Source organism: Macrobrachium nipponense, chromosome 32 (assembly GCF_015104395.2).
Source record: "Macrobrachium nipponense isolate FS-2020 chromosome 32, ASM1510439v2, whole genome shotgun sequence".
Taxonomy (NCBI): domain Eukaryota; kingdom Metazoa; phylum Arthropoda; class Malacostraca; order Decapoda; family Palaemonidae; genus Macrobrachium; species Macrobrachium nipponense.
The window spans coordinates 28,741,538-28,766,156 of record NC_061094.1 but is presented as its reverse complement, the minus strand read 5'-3'; the positions used below and the strand labels follow the sequence as shown (position 1 = coordinate 28,766,156).

The following is a 24,619-nucleotide window of genomic DNA, read 5'->3' as shown; positions in this document are numbered from 1 at the left end:
TATATGATAATGATAATTTTTTTCATTTCTGACGGTTGCATACTAAACTTCAGCCAATGCCAAAAAAAGGAGCCAAAAATGAACACTTTTAATCTTGAAAACTAAGCGCGCTGTGATTTTTTGAAAAAAATATTTTTTCCGCTTCCGCGCTCACTCTGAAATACCTCCGGCACACGGGAGACAATTTTTTTTTTACCGATTCGGCGTAAGAGGGTTAATTTATGGCCTAGATATATGATTTTCAGTCACAGCCCCTAAAACTTAGGCTAGTTAGGCTACAGTAGGGCCTCGTTAATCACGGGGGATAGGGCCCAGAACCCCCCGTGATAAGTAAATACCCGTGTTATCCTGGTACCCCCCCTGAAAATTGCTTTAAACCGCCTACTTTAATAATTAACCCACCCAAGACTACTATTTCAATGTTTATAACTGCCTACTTTAGTTCAAGCACCAAATATTTCTTCAACTATCACCTTAAACTAAATTCAAGACAGTTTCAAAGTTATTCTTTCCTATCTTCAACTTCCCCTGCATCAGATCAGCAAACAAAATTATAATTACCTAACAATTCCTTTATTTTCATGATTTGGCTGCTGCACCAAACTAAAAGTACATAATATATCTATTTCGTGAATGAAAATATTTATGATAAAATCATGATTTACTGTTATGATTACAGGACCCAACTATAATATTAATGTATAAACAGCAAAATACAGCAATAAAAATCTAGTTTTGTCTTTTGTTTAAATTTAGAATCAGCTGATGGATGTTTATTACCGAAAGAATTAATTTGGAAAACAATTTAGTTGCTAAAAGAAACGAATTTATTAATGGAATTATTATTATTATTAAATTTATACATAATAGTTTATGATATTATGATACAGTAATTCATATTTCATTGAGAGAGAGAGAGAGAGAGAGAGAGATGAGGAGAGAGAGAGAGAAGAAGAGAGAGAGACGAGAGAGAGAGAGAGAGAAGAGAGAGAGCAGCTTGTGACGAGAGTAACTTGAATAGCTTGAGATAGCAGCTTAGGACGAGAATAGCTTGAGAGAGCAGCTTGGGACTAGACTATCTTAGCTCTAGAATAACAATGAAATTTTTATTTTAAATATTTTATGATGATAAGAAATTAAACATGGATAGTGATAAGATATTCTCTTGTATACTGTTATAATATGTGATAATCATTGAGTCAACTATAAACGTTGTATTGAAGCACAGTTTCGTAAATCACAGAAAGAATAAAAATATGGCAACATTTTTATTCTTTCGGGGACCATCTTGTTCTTTTCTTACGATAATAATAGATCAGTATTATAGTTTTTTTTCTGTAAGTGATGAGAGAGAGAGAGAGAGAGAGAGAGAGAGAGAGAGAGAGAGAGAGAGAGAGAGAGAGAGAGAGAGAGGAGAAGAGAGAGAGAGACGAGAGCGAGAGAGAGAGAGAGCAGCTGTGACGAGAGCAGCTTGGGACTAGACTATCTTAGCTCTAGAATAACAATGAAATTTTTATTTTAAATATTGATGATAAGAAATGAAACATGGATAGTGATAAGATATTCTCTTGTATACTGTTATAATATGTGATAATCATTGAGTCAACTATAAAAGTTGTATTGAAGCACAGTTTCGTAAATCACAGAAAGAATAAAAATATGGCAACATTTTTATTCTTTCGGGGACCATCTTGTTCTTTTATTACGATAATAATAGATCAGTATTATAGTTTTTTTTCTGTAAGTGATGAGAGAGAGAGAGAGAGAGAGAGAGGAGAGAGCGAGAGAGAGAGAGAGGAGAGGAGAGGAGAGGAAGAGAGAGAGGAGAGAGAGAGATGCTATTTACATTCATAGTATTTGAAAATTTGTGAATGAGTTTTATTCTAAAAATGCATTTAGTCATGAAAAGAAGAAGAAATCAGTAATTAGCGAATCTTGCTCTAAGATAAAATTCGTGATTTCGTTAATTTTCCGGAATATACGTAGCATTTGGGCTTCACAAAAAAGTAAGTGAAGTGATTTATGACAGAGTTTAGAGGATACTTACGTAAAAATACATCGGTATTTTGTAGAACGGTGACGTCACGGTGTTCATATGTATTTTTTTCGTGAATGAATATACATTTATGATAAAAAATAGGTACTGTACTGCTTAGAGTACCATACTGTAATATTAATGTAATCACATCAAAATAAAGTAATCATTGTTCATTGTATACTGTAAACATGTAAAGTGTATTTTTGTCTTTTGAAAAATGGATTCCCCAAGGAATTATTCCTTGAAGAGGCTTTTTATTATGAAGATATGCCAATAATATATAAGATTTGCGTTTTATTATGAATATATGACAATAATATATAAGTAGGTAAAAATGGTTTTATTACGTTTACGCTTTGTCGCCGATTGCAAACAACATACGATAATCTATGACAATTATCGTTTGTATGACTGCAGTGTTCAGAGAAGTTGATAACGTTATACCAAAACAATAATGAAGTTCGAATTGAAAATTTATGTTCTCCTAAATGTTATTACTACTGTTATTTAACTACTACTATTAACATTTCTAAAAGGTTAAGAATGACAAAGGTGCTGTGAAGTGTAACTCAAGTTACTCAATGTTTACATTTCTGCTGGCCGCTCAACTACAAGTTGATGTCAATGACGTGGAATTATTCCATGAATAGGCTACATATTATGAAGATATGCCACTAATATATAAGGTGAGAATGGTTTTATTACCTTTATTGTCAGTTAATATCATAATGTGAATCTGTTCATGCATTTGTTGGTTATCGGAACCGGACGAGGCTTAGCCTACCACCGACAAGCCCGCGATGCTGTGATTCATACCAGCAATATATAGACTGAGAAGTGGTCCAAGGAAAAACCCGTGATTAACTGAATCCGTGATTGCTGATCCGTGAATAAGCGAGGCCCCACTGTATTCCGATTCAAAACCAATTTACCTTAACAAGCCTTTTAGCCTAAAAGTTAACCATTTTTGAAATACAGTAAAGTTGTTTGACAAATACATACTGCTATTTTAAAGTAACAGGCAATTTCTTTGAATAATGTAATATTTATTTCTAGAATCTTACCTGTCAAAGTTGTTCTTAACTTTGTTAGGAGTCCTCTTCCACCACTCTTAATGTTTTCGTCTGCTAAGTCCAACTTTAAGAGGTGACGAACTGTTGTGAGTTACTCTTTGAGCAACTTGCTGTTTCAAGCACAACTTTCAAGAAATTCTTAAAGTTAAGAATTAAAAGTTCTGCTTAGAAAGATTGTAAATACAGGTCCAGATCCATTGCATTCGTGGAAGGTAAAAAGAAGTCTAGTCTGTTCAAGCAACCAAAGACATAGGCCACAGAGATTTGTTACCACTACTCTCTTCCCAAGTTAGACAGAGAAGCAAGTGCTACCGAGAAGCAGATTTGTTTATTGTATAGGAACAAACCAAAAAACTGCAATCAGTATGGCTACCACACTCACCTGTATTGGCCCAGTTCCAGCTTATGACGTGTCATATTCTTCAACCAGCCTGCAGGAAGAAAGGAAAAAAGAGAAAGGAGAACGGTCATCTCCCTCATTCTCTCTCCTACACAATCATCTTAGGTAAGATACAAAATGGATGAGTTACATATCTTGATGGGCAGCCACCATCACACCCAAGGAAAAAGTGTCCAAGGACCTGTGGACAATGTCCTTCAGGAAAGGAAGTGAACGTTGTCTGCTGAAACTAGGAACCAGCATTCAAAACGTCCTGAATCAGATACTACTCCATACATAGGACTTTACCTCATTGGCTAGATTGCCGGCAACCACATTTCTCTTGCCTGGAATGTAGCTTACCATGAGCTCCACACAGGTGTCGACCGCTCACTGGTGCATCTCGATTGGTAAATGAATGGAGCTGGCAGAAAGGAGTTTTCATCTTCAACGAACAATTCTAGGACGGTGAATAGATCTCTAGAATCCGTTACCACAAAGAGGTCTAACAAGGTCTTCTAATTAGACAAAAAGACGATAGGATACGCCATGGAGATGTCCTAAACAAAAAAATTTAGAACAGGTATTCTTAAAATTTCCTACTGTAAGCTTTTGCATGACAAAGTAAAAGCACTGTAGACTTGGGAGAAGCCCTTAGGTTACCCACACAATGTCCACCTTGAGGGGAGTGCGGCCATAAGGCCCCATTATAAAGTAAGTCCTTATAACTTCCTTATGGCTGAAGGGTTTTGCTTCAAATTTTTACTGCTTATTCTTCAACTCAAAACAAACATTTTCAAAGAGAAATTTTTAGAAATCTGATTTCTCAGTTAATTTGTTTTGCATTTGAAAAAAATAATGGTATTACCTTTAGAAAATAATATGCCAAAAATAAAGAGAGCTTCCCTTTAGTCAATTTAGCTCTGGAAATCAAGATAGTATATAGTTATACTGCACTCGGAGAAAGTTTTATTAAATATGGGTCAGTCTTCTTGGAGTTATAAAAACTTTTTAGAAAAAACTAACTTTTGAGAAAACGGCAAAAGAATAACAGTTAAGCTTATTTTGAGATAGGAAATAAGCCCTAAAATTTACAATGTAATCAAGTGAATAGAAATGTGATATCTTGATTACTAAATTTTACCTAAAATTCGCATTTATATTTTTATGTAACGTTTGCAAACAAATTTTAAACTTTGTCAGTTAGAAGGCTTTTGCACTAAATCTATTTTGTCATATAAGGTATAAGTCCTGAAATTTACAATATAATCAAGTGATTAGAAATGTGATTTCTTGACTAAATATATTTTACCTCAAATTTGCATATATATTTTTATGTAACATTTGGAAATGAATGAGAAACTTTGATAGTTAGAAGGCTGATTTTGTACTAAAACTATTTTGTCATATGATAAATATGACCTGAAATTTAGATAATCAAGAGGTCTGGAAAAACTAACACCTATTAATAATAATAGATAATCAAGAGAATAAGAATGGGATTTCTAGATTACTATATTTTACCCAAATTTCACATAGGTTTCATGTAAAATTTGCAAATGAATTTGTTATTAATGATAAAAAGTATTATAAACGGCATGACAATGATGCAATATCATTTATAGTAGAATAAATTCTAGAATTCGAAATAAGCTCACAAGATATAAGATGGAGATGGGTAAAGGGTTGAAGACAGAAGAAAAAGAAAATGAGCTCACAATTATAAATGTTATATAAAAATCTTATATATATACATATACATACATACATACATACATGTTTGTATGTATGTACAGGTGGCCCTCAGTTAGCAGCAGGGGTTTAGATTGCAATCGTAGCCATTAAAATTTGTGTTGAACAAGTATGGGAAAGTACTCATATGTTAGACAGCTGAATCCAAGCTTAAAAACTTGTCTGCAACACCAACCCTTAAGTCTTGAACATCCCGAAACACACAAATTCTGAAAGACTAAAACATTACTAAGTTCTCAGAAAATGTGTAAGAAGATAAAAAGAAAGATACATAAAAACATTAATTTCAATGCAAATGTTTCAAATTATCATCAATGTAACTAAAGTAAAATATTCAAGAAGAAAAAGTAGCTGAGCCCTCTCTCCCTGAATGGGCATTACCCCCTTGGGAGACAGACCAGTACACTCATAACAAGTGATGACGAAACAGAAGAAAATGACACATCTACTGCAATTTGCATCTGTCCCAAAGCAGGTCAACATGGAACAAGGAAGGCCATCTAAATACATTGACTTCCCCGGAACTTCTTGGCTGAAAAATATGAAACAAAGTACAGGCGTTAATCAAAAAACCAGCTGGGGGAAAGGAGAGCTCTGCGACACACTACTCCCCAAAGCGGTTGAAGAGAGACTAGTGTGTCACGAGGTTCCAAGCCTGGTCAGTGATCAACATCTGCCTCATATATGCATGAGTTACCAGAAGCCACACATTCCCTGCTTTACAATCTTCGATTGTTTTTAACCGGTTTCCAGCTGGCACTAGAAGAATTAACCTATTGTTAAGACCTCAGGTTTGTTCCACGTATGAACAACTATTTTGCACTGTTAAGACCTCAGGTTTGTTCCACGTATGAACAACTATTTTGCACATTAGAAATATGCCATGAAATTACCATATATCATCAAGTGAATAGAAATGCTCATTTTTTATCAACATTTTACCTTAAATTTGCATCTATATTTTTATGTAAAGTTTGAAAATGAATTTGAAACTGACAATTAGAAAGTTGGTTTTTGCACTAAAACTATTTCATCATATACGAAATATTTACCATATAATCAAGTGACTAGAAATTTCTAATATCTATATTTTACCTAAAGTTGGCATATGTTATCATAACGTGTAAAAACAGCAGGAACTGGTAATGAAGGAATAGCATTGCCATCTACTAAGCTAGGTAAAGGAGTAGACTCTAAATTAGCGCTGTTTTCAGCTCTAAAGGCAGCCTTCCTCTCTTTTTCCCTCTCAAAGCTTGTCTGAGGCTAATACCTTCCATTTCTTGCCATTCCAGTCCTGGCATTCAATACAGGTATTCTTCCTATTGCATTCTTGTCCCCCTACATTTAAGAAACTCAAGAGTGGGATTCATAAGATGACTTAGTCCTATATCCATCACTACAATAGCAAATGCTTGAAGAACTAGTCTGACAAAATCCAAAAAGCTAGAAATAATGCTAACTAAAAGCTAACAAGACAACTAATGTTTAAAGGCCAAAACAAAATTTGAACACTTTATTTCTGGAAATGTACCTAAAAAATTATGAACAAGGCTGCAAAAAACATCCGATGTTAGTCGGGGGGCCTGCAGAAAACAAATTGAAGCTCTTTGCTATGCTGTTCCTATTCTTCCCTGGAAGTGGATGGAGCTTGTCACCTACACAAAAACAAAAAAAGCACTAATGCAATTTTTGAATTTAGGCTGCTGTGGTTAGAAAACCTATAGCTACATAATTACTTGGTAAGTTACTTGTAGGAAATCGAGTAATATTTTGATTATATATATTGCTACTGGGAACAAAAAAATTTAAATCACCCAACAATACAAAATCACTTACCAATATCTGGACCTTCAGATTTTGAAGTACTTCTGGGCTTAGGAACTTGAAATCTTTCCCGCTCAAATTCATCCACTTTTGACTTATCATTTCTGTTTTCATCTGCTACAAATTGGTTTGCCTTTGAAATTCTGCTTTCCCCTGTAAAATAGCCAAGCGTAAAAAATTACAGTAATCCCTGAGTATATGTATGGATAAACATTTGAGCCAGCCCATTGAAATGAGTTGGAAGTTTTGCAACAAAATTTAAACAGCATGAAGTGAAATACTGATGATTCTCACAGGAGGATATACAGATAGAAGTCATTTCATATTATTATGCCTCACAGAATCAAATCCAGGGGTTAATAAGCAGGAGACTTTGTTACTATAAGTGACGGTGAAGGTAGTGACTTATAAGGGCCATAAACAGCATAAACTGAATCCAGTCATTATGGATTCTAATCGATTTTGTAAATGTCAACCTCTCTCTAGTTATCATGTAACTGTTAATTCATAATAATTTACAATTATATTAATGCACTTCTCTCCTGTATTAGTTTTGGTTTCCTTTGTCTTTTCAAAGTTTTTGCTCTTATTTGTAGAACATAATAATTAAATCTAAATTTAAAGACAAAACATCTGAGCTAACAAGATTAAAGCCATATCATCATTCTATCAAACACCTAGCACATCTGATGTCCTAAGAAAGCAAACAATACTAGCCAAAACACAAGCATTCATTTTATATAATAAAATCATATAAATCATACCTGATGATGTCGGTTTACTGAAACCCATAAATTCTTGCTTGCGATTACCAAGACCAGCTAAAAGGGTCCCCAAACTTTGTCTCTTTTTACTATCTATTGAAAAAAAATTATACATGAAATTAAAATTGTAATAAGTGGGAAACTTTTATAACATACTTCACTGATATTTCATGCTTCACTGATATTTTGGAAATAATTAAAATAATACATCATGCAAAATGTTCCAATCTATACACTTTCCATTTTAATCTGAGTATTTTAATTACCTATATTGGTAGGGAGTACATGACAAATTTATATAAACCAAACAGTATAAAATTTCTTACCATTATCTTGACCATCTGCTTTTGAAGCACTTCTGGGTTTGGGAATTTTAGCTCTTTCCTTTTCAGATTCATCCACTTTCGACTTATCACTTCTATTTTCATCTGCTAAATACTGGTTTCCCTTTGAAACTTTACTTTCCTCTGTAAAATAACCAAGCATGAAAAATTGCAAGTATTCCTGGCTCACGTACAAAAGAACTAAATCCAACAGTAACCCCCGAGTACATTTATGGAAAAATATATGAGATGGCACCCCCTAAAATGAGTTGGACATTTTCCAGCAAAATTCATCCAAACACCATGCAGTACAATAATGATTCTCACGGGAGGATAAACAAATCCAACTCAATATCTATCATTAAGCCTCATAGGCTTATATCCAGAGGTTAACAGGCAGGAGACTTTGTTACTTTAAGCAATGGTGAAGGTAGAGCTTTATAATGGCCTTAAACAACTTCAGTACTTGATCCTGAACCCTATCTTTACTGAATATGTGAAATTTTGTAAATAACAAACCTTCCAGTTATTATGTAACTGTTAATTTCATAATAATGCATTTTTTATCCAGTACAGTATTAGTTTTGGTTTCTTTTGTCTTTTCAGAGTCTCTGCCTTCTTATTTTGTTTACAACATTTTGACAGTAGTAATATCGTATTCTATTTCATCTTTATACATCACGTTTGTTATCTAAGACTTAAATATTGCCTGAAAGGTGAATACATTAATCTAGTTGTCCAGTAAAATAAATCTAAATTTAAAGACAAACTCATCCTAGCTATCAAGATTAAAGCCATATCATCATTCTATCAAACATCCAGCACATTTTAGTCCCAAAAAATTACCATTTTTGAATAAATTCATATTTTTCATAACTAACAAACCTGTGGTCTTAAGGAAAAATCTTCTGTAACACCACTGGAGTCCAGTTGAAAAAGAAGTTTACAAGGAATTGGTGGCATAAGTAGCCAAGATGACAGTAGGGAGGAGGAATAACTGACCTACCTTAACCCATCTCAGGTCCATTGTGTCAGTTTCCTATAGCCCAGTTAAAATATGAGGGGTGGCTTCAATTGGCCATATGTTAAGACTGCAGGTTTGTTAGTTATAATTCAAATTGATTTAAAATTTGTCATTTGTTCATATACAAAACAAACCTTTGGTCTTTCGGAGGAAGGATAGAGAAAGCCTCAGAACTGACTGGAGGTTCAGCTCACCTGCGCTCACTTCCTGGCCAAAGTAAGACGCAGGATGGAGTCATATGTCTCTGAACTGTAAAATGAAAGGGTCAAATAAAACAAAACTATGTTAGCCACCAACTGTGTTTGTTGTCATTTCCTCTCTCCCCCAGTAAGAGATAGGAAGGGACTTGCTTCCATAATAGTTTGTACTATTGTGTATGAACAATCAATTAGAACTAATGAAAAGGGACTCACTCACCTGCATCTGACCAGTTCCAGTGCATGATGGATATTTCTCTCCACTGTCCACTGACAGAGGAGAAAAGAGAAAAAGAAATGAAGACCAGTCATTCTATTCACTTTCACTTTCAAACCAACATCTTAGATAAGAAACAATCTGTCCTGCTGGGGGCACTGGATGAGCTGCACTATTTGTTGAGCAGCCACCACCAGACCCAAGGAAGTGTCCAAGGAATTGTGGGCAACATCCAGTAGAAGGATGTGAGGATGGTTCGGTGTAGCCATGTACCAGTCTCTAAGGACCTTTGAACCAACAGGTTCATCTTGTAATCAAGTGGAGGGACCTAAACCTCTGACATCACGTGCTCTTCCTCGTACTGAATTGGGATCTGGATTCGAAGTATAGTAGTAAAGGTTTGCTTAATTAATTTTCATAGCCAAAAGGAAATAGTATTCTTGGACATTTCCTTCTTGTTCTGGCCTGTACTAACAAAAAGTCTTAGGAAACCTGGTCTGATACGTAGTCTTTTACATAGCTACACACTGCCCTAACGGGACATAAAAGTAATTCACCAGTCATGACCAACAAAAACTCCAAGTGAAGAGACAGAAAAAAAGCTTGAATCTGTCGTCAAGAACAGAGAGATTTTGAGTCTTAGCCATGAATTTTGGAACAAATTTGAAGGTTACTGACCCCAAACCCCTTGTGAGTTTAAAATCAAAAGTAAATCCATGCAGTTCACTCTCATTGAGGAGGCTAAGGCAAGAAGGAAAACCAGATATCTAAGGGTTAAATTCTGGTCTGATGAAGCTCTTAAAGGTTCATATGGACTACAAGTGAGACAGCTAATTACCAAGTGTTAGGTCCCAAGAGGACTGCTCAAACCTCTTTAGAAGCATAGAAAATTCCCTCGAAGAAGAAAGGTCTACATCCTTCAAGGATAGAACTAAACTTAGAGCAACCCTATATCCCTTGATGGCTGACACTGAGAGAAGTTTCTCCCTACAGAGGAAAATGAAGAAGTCTACTAGTTATTGAATAGTAATTTTGACTGTAGCGAGAACCCATCGATGACACTAATCACAGTAACCGGCCCACTTTCCCTGATACACAGCTGTAGAAGGCCTCCTGAGGTAACCATACATTTCTGTTGCTCCTCTATGAGAAAAACCTTTCGCTTGCAGGAGGTACTGGATAGTCTCCAACTGTGAAGAGATAGGGACCCTACCGACTGGTGGAATCTCTCAATGCGCTGTTGGCATTGTAAGTTGTGCAAAGGACAAATCTGTGTGTGACTTAATGGGGTTAGAAGATCGGGATATTTTCTGCATGTGGCCACAAGGGAGCTGCAATGGTCATTCTGAGGTTCTGATGGATCACCAATTTGTTGATAATTTAGCAGATAAGGCAAAATGAGGGGAGGGGGGGGAAGCCATAGACATCCAGCTTGTCCCAAGGATGTTGGAGGTTATCCTCTGCCACAGCCCAGGGATCTGGAATGATCAAACAAAATAACTCTTATTTCTTATTGTGTCTTGGTGCAAAAAGGTCTACTAATGACCTTTCCAACAGATGAAAAAGCCTTTCCCCCACTCCCTGATGCAGTGACCAAAACCTGACCCCAGTAACTTAGCTTTGTCTGCCAACACAATCTTCTTGCCGGGGATGTATCTGACCATGAGAGCCACTGGGGAGAGACTGCACACTGGTGCAGTTGTACTATAAAGTCACGAAGATGACAAGACACTAGCCCCCATTTGTTGACATAAGCTACCACTAAGTGTTATCGGACATAAGTACCATGGAGTGCCGAGTTACCTTTTCTTAAAATTCCTGTAGTGCTAGGAAGGCTGCTTTCAGCTCCAAATGTTGATATGAAGCTGTTTGTCTTAGCCCACATCCCTGATGTTAAGAGATCTTCAAAGTGTGCTCACTAACTGTTGTATGAGGCATCTGAGAACAGAAGAATCTCTTGAGGGAGGAGATTGCAGAGGAACTCCTATGGCCAGGTTCCTGTTTTCCAACCACCAAACTAAGTAATTCCTCACTTCTTCAGAAAGTTGAACTTGAAACAAGGAAGGATCCTTTGAAGGAGTACAAAACTCCTTTAATCTCCATTGGAGCGATCAAATGTGTAGTCGACCATGAGGTTCTAGCTTCTCCAAGGACAACCAGTAACCTAGAATGATCTGTCACTGACAAGTGGGTTGCTTCTGTTTAGATAGGACGACCTGGGCAAAGTTGCTAAACTTCTCTAGTCACTGACCTGAAGGGAATATAGTCTCGCTCCTGTTGTGTCCATCAGCATGCTCAGATTAAGAATCCTTGGTGTGGATGTGAAGTTTGGCTTTTTCAAATTTATCAAGATGCCTAAGCAGTGACAAAATTGAAGATGGTCCCTGTCTTGTATTAACTTTACCCGAGAGTTTGCCAGCACTAGCCAGTTGTCAAGGTGCCTTAAGATTCATATTCCTTGAAAATGTGAGTTGTTGAAACTAGAGTGAACAATGATGAAGTCTTCTGGGGCTTCTGAAAGAGTGAAGCAAAGAAACTTCTGGGAAGATTGATGGATCAGAATCTGGAAATACACATCCTTTAGATCTACTGAGAGCATGAAATAATTTTCCCTGGTGGCTTGAAGAACTGTGTGAGGAGTTTCCATTCTGAACCCATGAAGAAAAGGTTGAGTCGACAGGCCTATTACCGGCCTCCAATCACCCATAGCTTTGGGAACCAGAAAGACACGGCTGTAAAATCCTGGAGAGATGTATTTCACAACCACCAAGCTCATTTTTCCATAATTTTCCTCAATTCACTTTGTAGAGCTAGAGGCTTCATCAAACCCAGAGAGTAAGTTAATTGGTGAAGTGGACTCTCGGAGAGTAGGGGGGGTAGTAGATAACCCAGGTTTCTGGCCTGAACTGCTGCCAAGTTGCCCAATGGCTTGCCAGGCAATCCCCCACTGATGCAGCAAAGTGAGGAGGGAAGCCCTCTAACATCTACTTCACCTGTCCCTGCCCCTACCTCCTCTTCCAGGTCTGGAAGAGCAGGGTTGAAAGGGTCGCTGCTGAGGAGTTTTCTTGGTTGGAGATGGAAAATTCCGTAAATTGCTGAGTCCCCGAATCCAGGGAGTTGAATGTACCTTCAACTTAAACCAAAATTGTCCAGAGAGAACAAGATCTGAACCCCCAATCAAATTTTCTACAGGCAAAGCAATAAAGAATGTGAGGGAGTAAAATTTTCATGATAAGAAGAAATGAGAGAAGATTTTGGTAAAGAAGAGCAAGTATGAGAAGGAATAGAAGCAGATGCTGCCACCGAAAAATTGAATCCTTCCCAAGATGGCAGAGCTGACTTCCTTATACATTTCCTCTTCTTATCAAAATTCTTCCATTGCTCAGGAGACCTATCAACAAAACTCTGGGAATAAGTTACTTACAATAAATACTTTAGATATGCACTTACTACAAGTAGAATAGGGGTCATTCACAAAGGAAGGCAGAAAATGGGACCAGTGATTCTCATCAACACCAGCACATTTTCTCTGAGGTTTGGAAATAGTTTGGTTCTAGATTTGCACACTAAAGCAGAAATGCACAAAATTCACATAATCACACACAGGATAAACCCAGTATCCTATGGTGTAAAACGGGCAGAAAGTCAAGAAAAAACCAATGCGATGGATCCAAGATGGGTTAATGTAGGTTAACAACTTCTCCTTACACCACCTTCTTAACTTCCAATGCCACCAATTCCTTGAAACTTTCATCTAACTGGACTCCAGCAGGTGGTAGAGAATTTTTTCCTTGTGTTAAGACCAAAGGTTTGTTCTGTATCTGAACAAACAAGCATTCACTTTATAATAAAAAATTATAAAAATCATACCTGATGACATCTGTTTACCGGAACTCATGAATTCTTGCTTGCGACTACCAAGACCAGCTAACAGGGACCCCAAACTTTGTATCTTTTTACTCTCTATTGAAAAAAAAATAATGAAATTAAAATTGTAATTCATGGAAAACCTTTATAACATACTTCACTGATATTTTGGAAAAATTTCAATTAACATATCATGCAAAATGTTTCAATATATGAACTTTCCAATTTGAGTATTTTAATTATATGTACTATATTGCTAGGGAGCATATAACACAAATTTAAATAACCCAACAACATGACATTTTTATATTAAAATTAAGTTTTATATGTACTTACCAAGTAATTACATTCCTATTGGTTCCTATTTTCCTTGGCAGCTCAAGATTTAAAATTTGTGGTAGCATTCATGTTTGGTGTAGGTAATTAACACTGCCCACTTTTTGGGTAGAATGGTACTATTGACAAGAAAATTAAGAATACAGTTTTCTGAAATCTTCAGACACCTATAGCTTAATAATATCAAACCTGGCAACTAGAAAAGGGGGGGAGCTTCAACCTACCGTGAACCTTTTTCATAAGGGATGATATGACACTAAAATGACATAAAATGCATGAATAATTGGAAACGGGATCTTAAATAACAAGAAAAAAACAGTAAAACTTAGGAAATAACCTAGAAATCATGAGGAACAATACAAGAATAAATGAAATATCATGAGAGAGAGAGAGAGAGAGAGAGAGAGAGATTAAAGTATTGGTGGAGTACTTCGGATGGGAAATGGCAGAGGAAAGAGTGGTGAGTCAGTGCACAGATTCCTGGGAAACAGAGTGATATGGATGCCAAGATTGCACTTCACTATACTACTAGATAAAATTTAAAAGGCCCTTAGTATTCAAGTTAATTCTCTATAAGAAATTCATATCCGAATCTTGATTTCATTCGACAGTTGATGTAACATGCAAAGACTGTAAATAGAAGTAGAAAATTTCAACCATCGACTACCGTCATCCTTGCTTTCTTCATATAGTAGTCTCCACTTTTGAAAATAGATTTTCATCCACAAATCATTCACGAAAAAAGCTGTGTAAAGTAAAAATACTTATTGCTACAAATAACTCCATATCTATTGCAGAGGCAATGAAAGTGTTATATTGGGCAAAAAAGGCTTATGTATTGGGATATCTTTGTCTCGCGGCCAAGTAATGCAGCCGTGTTAGCTGCTTGTAATGGGAGCACAGCCAGAAATTCTTCAAGTTTACGGGCTACCTAAACCTTAATCAAGATTTCTTTTCAATGACAGTAGCTTTGTAAACAACAACTAGCATTTGATCCATCATCCATGTATGTGTCAAGGTCATTACAGTGTGAACACCATTAAGTAAGCCAGTATCAAGTGACTTGTGCTTTCTCGCCAGTCCTCAGGCGCCTCCTCACTTCATAGAACACACACTTGTGATTTTACTAGATTTGTTAAACCTACCTAAGCTGTCACAACATTGACCTCCATTGATGCCAGCTAACTTAAATGCTTAGGAATACAAACATAAATTTATAGAAACTTAAATGACCATTACCACTTATGATGATGAAAAATAATCTTGTTCAATGAAATATTGTCGTCGTGATACAGAGTAATAAAACCAGCAATTACCCACTCTATTTTCCAGATCTCTATGAACATATCCATCTGAGAAATTCCAATTACTTTAGACATATATCGTGTTTTTAAGCATCTGAATATTTGTTTTGCAGTTTCAACTTATAATGATATAATTTGCATTATATTTTCATATTCTAGAGTAAAATAGTGAGATTAGGTTTTTTCAGCAAAAGACATAAATGGGAAATTTGATGAACGAAAGCTAATGTAAAATGTATCTTCAGTTTTTTGGCAGATAGTACAACATTGCTTAATAGAACAATTTGTTCATGAGATATGTCTATGAGAGAAAGGAGGTAGGGGCTCTGATCATGTAATAACTTGGTATGCATATACAGGCAGTGCCTGGTTATTGGCAGACTCTGTTATTGGCGATCCGGATTTATGTTTTAAATCAGTGATTTATAGCCCCACAACGGGCCGAGTTCCGGTTATTGGCACCATAAGGAGCCTTATGGCGCCATTAATGAGTTATGGCACCATAACATACCTAACAGAGGCGCCATAATGACCCTGATAACCGGTTAATGGCGCCATAAGCACCATAAATCACAGAGTTTCGGTTAATGGTGGTTTTCGCTTATCAGCACCACTCCAAGAACGGAACCCCTGCTGATAACCAGGGACTGCCTGTATAACACACCATTTTATTATAAAAATGTCATTTTGACATAACTAACTTACCAAGTAATTACAATGCACAATCCCACATTGACAAGAAGTGGGATCCATGGACACAAACTAATAAATGAAAAAGATGAATTTGACAGTAAATTTGTCTTGTTCAAATGCTTGTTGTGACCTTATCTACTGAGTGAGCTACAGCAAGAGGGTACTGCCTCTGGTTGATTCTCATCTTTAACTTGTAGTGGCACAGCAGTAAAGCAGAGGGTTGCATCTACTCTGGTAAGCACTTTGCAGCCATGGGGTGCTCCAATAGTTGCCAAAGCAAAACACACAGCAATGCCCTCGCGCTGGGTGCCATGCAAGAAATTCAACCAGATAAATGATACCTACACAACACATAAAACAATTACCCTCACATTAAAAACAACAACTGGTGGGTATCCTGGGTACTCAGTACCCCAGGGCTTCCTGTGACTTGATCACCAAAAACCAAAGTAAGGAGACTGAAATAGAAGAAGTACTATTATTCTTCCTCACCTCATACGATGCCAGCCACGGAAAATGGTCCTAACATACTGCAGTTATCTTAAGTGGTCTCCACATCGCGTAGGTAATAAGAGGCAAAAACAGATGTATGCTCCAATACGTACACTGCAGTATTGTGGAGTGTCAGATTGCGTTTGGAAGCCAGTGAAGCGGCGACTGCCCTTATCAAATGGGCCTTGACTTTCAACAAGGGTAATGACTCACTGTGAGTACCACTAAGATCTGGAGATTACCACTCTTTAAAAGAAGGACAAAGCATTCTTGGACAGTAGATGACAGGTTCTTCACACAACACCAGACATTACGAGACGGGCCCTCTAATGTTTTTAGTCCTTTCAAGGAGACACTTTAGAGCTCTAACTAGACAAAGAACTCTCCTGGTCTGTTGGTCCGAGAATGTCTGTAAGAGATAGAGAATGAATGGGGTCACAGACTGGAAGGGGTTTCACTCTTTGCTAAGAATCCAAGGGTGAACATGTAGCTCTGCGAAAAGCCAACTTGCTTGTGTAAGGCCTGCAATTTGCTAATTCTTTTGGTTGTAGCCAAGGCAAGTAAAAAGAAAGTTTTCTTTGTTAAGTCACTCAGCAACAAGGTGCGGAGAGCCTCAAAAGGAGGTCCTGAGAGCCCACGAAGTACGACATCTCAATTCCAAGACACAGAAGTCGACTGACCTTGTTGGAAGTGTCAAAGGATTTAATTAAGTCATCAATATCCTGGCTAGCTGCAAGATCCAGGCCTCTATACTTAAAGACCAAATTAAGCATAGATCTATAACCCTTTATTGTAGGAGTTGCCAGTCCTCAAGAAGACTTAAGAGAGCAGGAAGTCTACTAACTGAGCTAAAGTGGTTTTAGAAAGTGAGATGTCATGTCTTTGGCAACAGCTGTGAAAAATTGACCACTTAGCTTAGTAGCCATTGGAGGAGGATTGTCGCCTACAAATTGGCAATAGCCTTTGTAACTGTTCTTGAAAATCATTTTGCTCTGACAACTTTCCTGACATTCTGAAGCCTGTCAAAGTGAGAGTGGACAAACCTTGATAAAGTCAGTGGAAATGTGGTTGTTTGAGAAGACTTTGATGGTGGTAGGACTCTTGGGAAGTCTACTAACAATGTGAAAAGTCCAAGAACTATCATTTACTCTGTGGCCAAAATTGGGCCAAGAGTGTCACTGTCAAGTTGCTGTGGGACTGAAACTTGTTGATGACTTCCCTCACCATGCTCAATGGGGGGGAAGGTGTAAATGTCCAAGTTGGACCAGTCCTGTAACATTGCATCTGTTGCCCAAGCAAGAGGGTCCAGCACTGAAGAGCAACACATGGGAAGATGAAGGTTTTTCGACATTGCAAATAGTTCTATCAACGGTTTCCACCACAGTTTCCACAACTTGGTGCACATTTGAGGATTCAGTGTCCATTCTGTCTGTAGAACCTGTTTGGAATGACATAAAATGTCTGCAAGGACGTTTAGTTTGCCCTGAATGGAGCGGGTAATGATCTGGGTATGGTTTTTCCGAGTCGAAATGAGGAGATTCTTGGCCATTTGGCAAAGAGAGGAGAACGAGTGTGTGCCTCCCTGATTCCTGATGTAGGCCAACACTGTTATAATGTCTGAGTGAGCCAAGATCACCTTGTCATACGTCATCGAAGCAAAGTAATTAAGGGTCAAGTGTATTGCTTTCAGTTATCTCACGCTGATGTGGACCTGCTTTTCCTCTTGCGACCAAGTCCCTGCCACTTCCAAATTCTGCAGATGAGCTCCCCTACCCAGATCTGAAGCAACTGAATACAAGGTGAGGTGTGGGTTCAAAGGTGAGGTGTGGGTTCAAAGGAAGTAATGATTTCCCAACTGCAAACCTCCTTTCTTCAAGTCACCACCAAAGATCCTCCTTGATCTCGCAAGTGATGGGGTAGTCAAACGAATCCGGAGAGGACTTCCTGCACCAACTGGCCTTTAGGAAGAACTGCATGGGTCTTAGGTGCAATCTCCCTAGTGGCATGAACTTCTTGATGGAGGAAAGGGTGCCTAGGAGCTCATTCACTTGTAGGCGGCTGAGCAGGAAGGGAGAGTGAGGAATTTCTGAACTGTTTGAGGACAGGATTAAATTCTTTTCTGGGACAGATAAGCCCAAAAATTGAGAGACGATCATAATCCCTAATTAGTAATGTCATTGGCCGGGGAGTCATCAAAAAATGTAGTGCAGTCAGAAAGAGACCATTCTAACGCACACGGGGTGATTCTTAGCACATGAAAGTTCAACTTGAACAGGACATTCACACTGAGCGTTCTGGCGTCAATTGCTCCTTGGAATGTTCAGCTTGTATGATCACTAACTACCCAAAGCACACTGCAGTCTCATCTACCAGGTGTTTGACATCAGCTGGGTGTTTGCACTCACTGCACCTTGCACCGTCAACACTCACTGGGTGCTTGGCAGTCACGGAAATTTCTCCCACCCAGTGTTAGGTCGCCACTGAACACTCAGAACTATTCTTGATCGAGCATCTCAAAACAAAATACTCAGGAGACATTGAGGCGCTTTTCAGTTCCCAGAAGCTACAAGACTGTTCTGGGCTGATACAGATCTCTGAAATGCTTACATGGAAGCTGAGCTGCCAGCTTGAAGGCTGCAGGCTGTTTCTGTGGCCTCGAAGACTCAGAAAAATGCCAACTTTGCTCTTGTTTGAGTCAGAACCAGAGGCACTTGACAATAAGGCATGTACATCCACATGGACGCCTTTCCATCGGCTCTCCACACTGTCCAGAGAGTCCTGGGAACGCACAACAGTCTCGGTTGATGGTGCAACTACCCGTGGGCAAAACTACCACCAACCTGCCCGTTGGACCTCCGGTTTGCCTCCACCCAGGTGCTGGGAGTTTGGCAGGGACCTTCGTCTAAGAACGTCAGTGGGACGAGCAGTCACCTCCTCCACTGACACAGCACTTGTACCAACAATAAAGCACTCACTTGATCCATTAGGATCTTAACAGAAGTCCCAAGTTGGGGTATGGTATAAACCAGCATATCAAAACTTTTAATCTACCTAGGCTTCAAGGCTGGCAATGGCATTGGGCTTGGAAGTAAGGTAGCCAGGTAATGGAACTGATGGCACAGAATGATTAGGGATGGGGGAAAAGATAGTCACAGGCATCAAAGGAATAGTTAGGTCTACTTCAGAATACAATGTCCTAACCTAAGCTTTAGCACCCGCCTTTCTCTCTCTATTCCTTGGCAGTCTTGCTAAATGAGAGGTCAAAGTCTTCCACCTCCCCTGATCCCATTTCCTACACTCATCAAAATTAAGGCGTATTCTGCAAGAACTACAAACTGTATGTGTCATATTTAGCAGATGTCAACCTAGTCTTCCAACCTTTGGTGCAACACCAAACATACAGTGTTATCACGAGTTTTAAATCTTAAGATGCAGCAAAAAATAAGAACTAATAGCAATGTAATTACTTGGTAAGTTACTTATATAATAACAAAACTTCTTACCAATATCTTGATCATCAGCTTTTAGAAGTACTTCTGGGCTTAGGAACTTTAGATCTTTCCTTTTCAGATTCATCCACTTTTGGCTTGTCACTTTTATCTTCATCTGCCACAAACTGGTTTCCCTTTGAAATTTTGCTTTCCCCTGTAAAATAATCAAGCATAAAAAAATTGCAAGTATTTCTGGCAAAAATACATTACTTAATTGAAATATGCCAGAAACTTTGCTAATATTAAAAGAGAGTAAAACAAAACCTAACACTTGAGACCAAAACCTTTTGGAATTTCCTTCATTGCTTTTTAAAATATAAAAATATTTTTCTGTCATAATGTATCTAAAAAGCCAGAATTCTATGACATTACTTTTTCAGAGGAAAATTTCAGATTTCAGTGACATATTTAAAGCTGTAAATTATGTCTTTATATTGACCTTGCTTTAAAGGTTTTACTACCAATACATCAACAAAACAGATTCTTCTCAAAATCCTTCTTATCAGCCCTAACGTACTACGAAGATTTATTAAACAAGATAAAATATCTTAAGATTCCTAATTATATTTTGCATGCTGGTGACCAAAGCATAACACAGGAAGTGAGATGGTCATGCAATCTGGAAAAAGTTGCAGACACAGTTTAAGCTCTCTGTGAAGGATGTGTAGTCCTGGAGTGCAAATAGATCCACAGCAGGTTCCTCACTCAAGTCCTAAACCAACAACACTATCCTAGGAGTCAAAATGGACCCCCTTAATACCATGCTGAGTGCCAGGCATTCTAGGAAAATGCCAAAACCACAAAGGCCCTCAGGAATATGTCTGGGACTGATTGATTTTAGTAGACTAGTCACCACAACTAGACATCAACAAATATTTTGAGTGAAAAAAAAAATGATCAAATTTCACATCTGCTATGTAATAATTAACAGTTTTAAAGCTTATACAGACAGTCCCTGTGCTGCATTAGATTCAGGTTACGTCGTTCGGGACTTACGGCGCATGCTTCACGGCAATGTTAACCCTGAATTTTTGGCGCTGTAAGTGGATTTACAGCGGAGTTACCTTTTTTACAGCTCCATTACCCAGACTTAAGGCTCCATTACACAGACTTAGGGTACAACACCGTTAAAACCACTGTAAGTACCATTTATTCGCATTATAATTATGATGCTTTAGATTACGGCGATTTTTGGCTCACAGCGCCACCCAGGGACGAACCCCTGCCATAAACCAGGGACTGTGGACTAGGCTATCAGTGATCCAGTTTTATGGTCCATGTCTAGCACTAATTTTTGGCACTAGACAAGCCCCATAAAACTGGATTGCTGATGAGTAAGGTATCTGATGATTAAATGACCTTCTCTTTAGAAATACTTGTCTATCCTTTTAGAGAGCTAGGGGTGGTGGTAACTTAGGGCAGTCCTCGGTTATCGGTAGGGGTTCTGTTCCGACAGCTGATGTTAAACGAAAATTGCAGATAACAGAAAATCGGTAATTTATGGCCCCTCTTGGGCTGATAACCAGATAATGGCCCCTTTGTTAGTTATGCATCAACACCATAACTCTATAATTAGTGCATTATGGCACAAAAAATTGCAAATTTTTAGTGCCATAATGCACCGATTTTCAGTTACACCGCCAATAATAGAGTTAAGTCCCTGATACATACCTAAAGGAGGCACCATTAACCAGTTACAGGCGGTCCCCAGGTTACGACGGGTCCGGCTTACGACGTTCCGAGGTTACGACGCTTTTTCTTAAATATTCATTGAAAAAACCGCCCTGGGTTACGACGCTTGTTCTGAGGTTACGGCGCTGACGCTTCCGACGCTCCGAGTTAACGACGCTTTTAAAAAACGCATACTATGATAAGAATCCTTTATAGTTTAGCACAGTATATTAATAAAAATAAGTTTTTGGTTAGATTACAACAAAAATTTTGAGGTTATGATGATTTTCGACACTTTTTATGTCGTATTTTTAAAATTTTTTTCTTAGTGACGCCTCATATGCGGAACTAGTTTCCCAGCGAATGAATACACTAGGTGGGGATGCGCACTTTATAACAGTCCAAAGGCGCAAATAATGAAAAAATCATTGCTTGTTTCCAGTATACATAATTAACAAAACTAAGTTTCTGGTTAGATTACAACGCAAATTCCAAGGTTACGATGGTTTTTTATGCTTTTTAACGATACATCATACGCAGAACTAGTTTCTGAGCGGAGGGCGCATAAATTAATTTATGCTATTAAACTGTATGGTAAACATAGTCAAGGATAAGGAACGCATTCTCAAACAGTATACATATCCTTTAATACAAAAGAGCAAAATATCATTGAGACATTATTTCACTTAAAGAATCCATTTATACTCTACTTAGACTTGGATATAAAAACCATAGTTTCTCTCTCTCTCTCTCTCTCTCTCTCTCTCTCTCTCTCTCTCTCTCTTCTCCCTCTCTCTCTCTTCCTTCTCTCCTCTCTCTCTCTCTTTGTATTTTCTGACGAAAATAATCACTAATTAGTGTATTTTTGATGTTTATTTTCATGACTTTTAGCTAAATACATTTTATAATCGTGATAGTATTTTAAAAGAAATAAAATACGTACTAATCTATCCACGTCACTTTTAATTAAGGTAACTCTCTCTCTCTCTCTCTCTCTCTTTTTTGCACACAAGATGATAATGTGTCATAGTGGTAACTCACTCCCTCTCTTTCGCTGGAAGCGTTATAAGTATTTTTTGAGAGAACAGAGAGAGATAAACACACTCTCTCTCTCTCTCTCTCTCTCTCTCTCTCTCTCTCTCTCTCTCTCTCTCTCTTTTACCGAGATGAAAGAATTTTTATGGTACTAGTATTGTAAAAACAATGTATGATAATAAATCCAGTTATTTAATAATAATAATAATAATAATAATAATAATAATAAATAATAATAAAACAACTTTAATTAACAAAAAATTCATAATGGTCGTATTTTTAAAGAAGTATGAAAATGACCTTTCCATTTCACTTGTAAGGGATAATTCCTCTTTCTTAACTGAGATGAGAGAATTTTTATGGGTAGATGCACGTGTTATTATATTTTCAAATAAATAATTAATGAATAATAATAATAATAATAGTAAGTTTACTATCAGGAGAGGGATCTTCCAGGGCGACTCACTGCCCCCACTACTCTTCGTAGTAGCCATGATTCCCATGACAAAAGTACTACAGAAGATGGATGCCGGGTACCAACTCAAGAAAAGAGGCAACAGAATCAACCATCTGATGTTCATGGACGACATCAAGCTGTATGGTAAGAGCATCAAGGAAATAGATACCCTAATCCAGACTGTAAGGATTGTATCTGGGGACATCAGGATGGAGTTTGGGATAGAAAAATGCGCCTTAGTCAACATACAAAAAGGCAAAGTAACGAGAACTGAAGGGATAAAGCTACCAGATGGGAGCAACATCAAACACATAGATGAGACAGGATACAAATACCTGGGAATAATGGAAGGACGGGATATAAAACACCAAGAGATGAAGGACACGATCAGGAAAGAATATATGCAGAGACTCAAGGCGATACTCAAGTCAAAACTCAACGCCGGAAATATGATAAAAGCCATAAACACATGGGCAGTGCCAGTAATCAGATACAGCGCAGGAATAGTGGATTGGCACAAAGGCAGAACTCCACAGCATAGATCAGAAAACCAGGAAAACATATGACAATACACAAAGACTACACCCAAGAGCAAAATACGGACAGACTATACATAACACGAAAGGAAGGAGGGAGAGGACTACTATGTATAGAGGACTGCGTCAACATCAAGAACAGAGCACTGGGGCAATATCTGAAAACCAGTGAAGACGAGTGGCTAAAGAGTGCATGGGAAGAAGGAATAATAAAAGTAGACGAAGACCAGAAATATACAGAGACAGGACAATGACAGACAGAACAGAGGACTGGCACAACAAACCAATGCACGGACAATACATGAGACAGACTAAAGAACTAGCCAGCGATGACAATTGGCAATGGCTACAGAGGGGGGAGCTAAAGAAGGAAACTGAGGGAATGATAACAGCGGCGCAAGATCAGGCCCTAAGAACCAGATATATTCAAAGAACAATAGATGGAAATAACATCTCTCCCATTTGTAGGAAGTGCAATACGAAAAATGAAACCATAAAACCACATAGCAAGCGAATGCCGGCACTTGCACAGAACCAGTACAAAAAGAGGCATGATTCAGTGGCAAAAGCCCTCCACTGGAGCCTGTGCAAGAAACATCAGCTACCTTGCAGTAATAAGTGGTACGAGCACCAACCTGAGGGAGTGATAGAAAACGATCAGGCAAAGATTCTCTGGGACTATGGTATCAGAACGGATAGGGTGATACGTGCAAACAGACCAGACGTGACGTTGATTGACAAAGTCAAGAAGAAAGTATCACTCATTGATGTCGCAATACCATGGGACACCAGAGTTGAAGAAAAAGAGAGGGAAAAAAATAAAAAATGGATAAGTATCAGATCTGAAAATAGAAATAAGAAGGATATGGGGTATGCCAGTGGAAATCGTGCCCATAATCATAGGAGCACTAGGCACAATCCCAAGATCCCTGAAAAGGAATCTAGAAAAACTAGACGCTGAAGTAGCTCCAGGACTCATGCAAAAGAGTGTGATCCTAGAAACAGCACACATGATAAGAAAAGTGATGGGCTCCTAAGGAGGCAGGATGCAACCCAGAACCCCACACTATAAATACCACCCAGTCGAATTGGAGGACTGTGATAGAGCAAAAAAAAAAAAAAAAAAAAAAAAAAAAAAAAAAAAAA

At 38.0% G+C, this 24,619-nt stretch overlaps 1 protein-coding gene across 3 annotated transcripts in view; it reads right to left on the bottom strand.

The window, feature by feature from the left end:
• The window catches only part of LOC135207292 (uncharacterized), a 404,100-nt gene that overhangs the window by 200,685 nt on the left and 178,796 nt on the right, over positions 1–24,619 (bottom strand). For all 3 annotated transcript variants that reach the window (XM_064238964.1, XM_064238965.1, XM_064238966.1), the window contains 4 exons: positions 13,462–13,554; positions 8,157–8,297; positions 7,831–7,923; positions 7,079–7,219 (listed from right to left, as the gene is read on the bottom strand). In XM_064238964.1, coding sequence (XP_064095034.1) covers positions 7,079–7,219; positions 7,831–7,923; positions 8,157–8,297; positions 13,462–13,554 — 468 coding nt within the window. The remainder of the gene's footprint in view (positions 1–7,078; positions 7,220–7,830; positions 7,924–8,156; positions 8,298–13,461; positions 13,555–24,619) is intronic.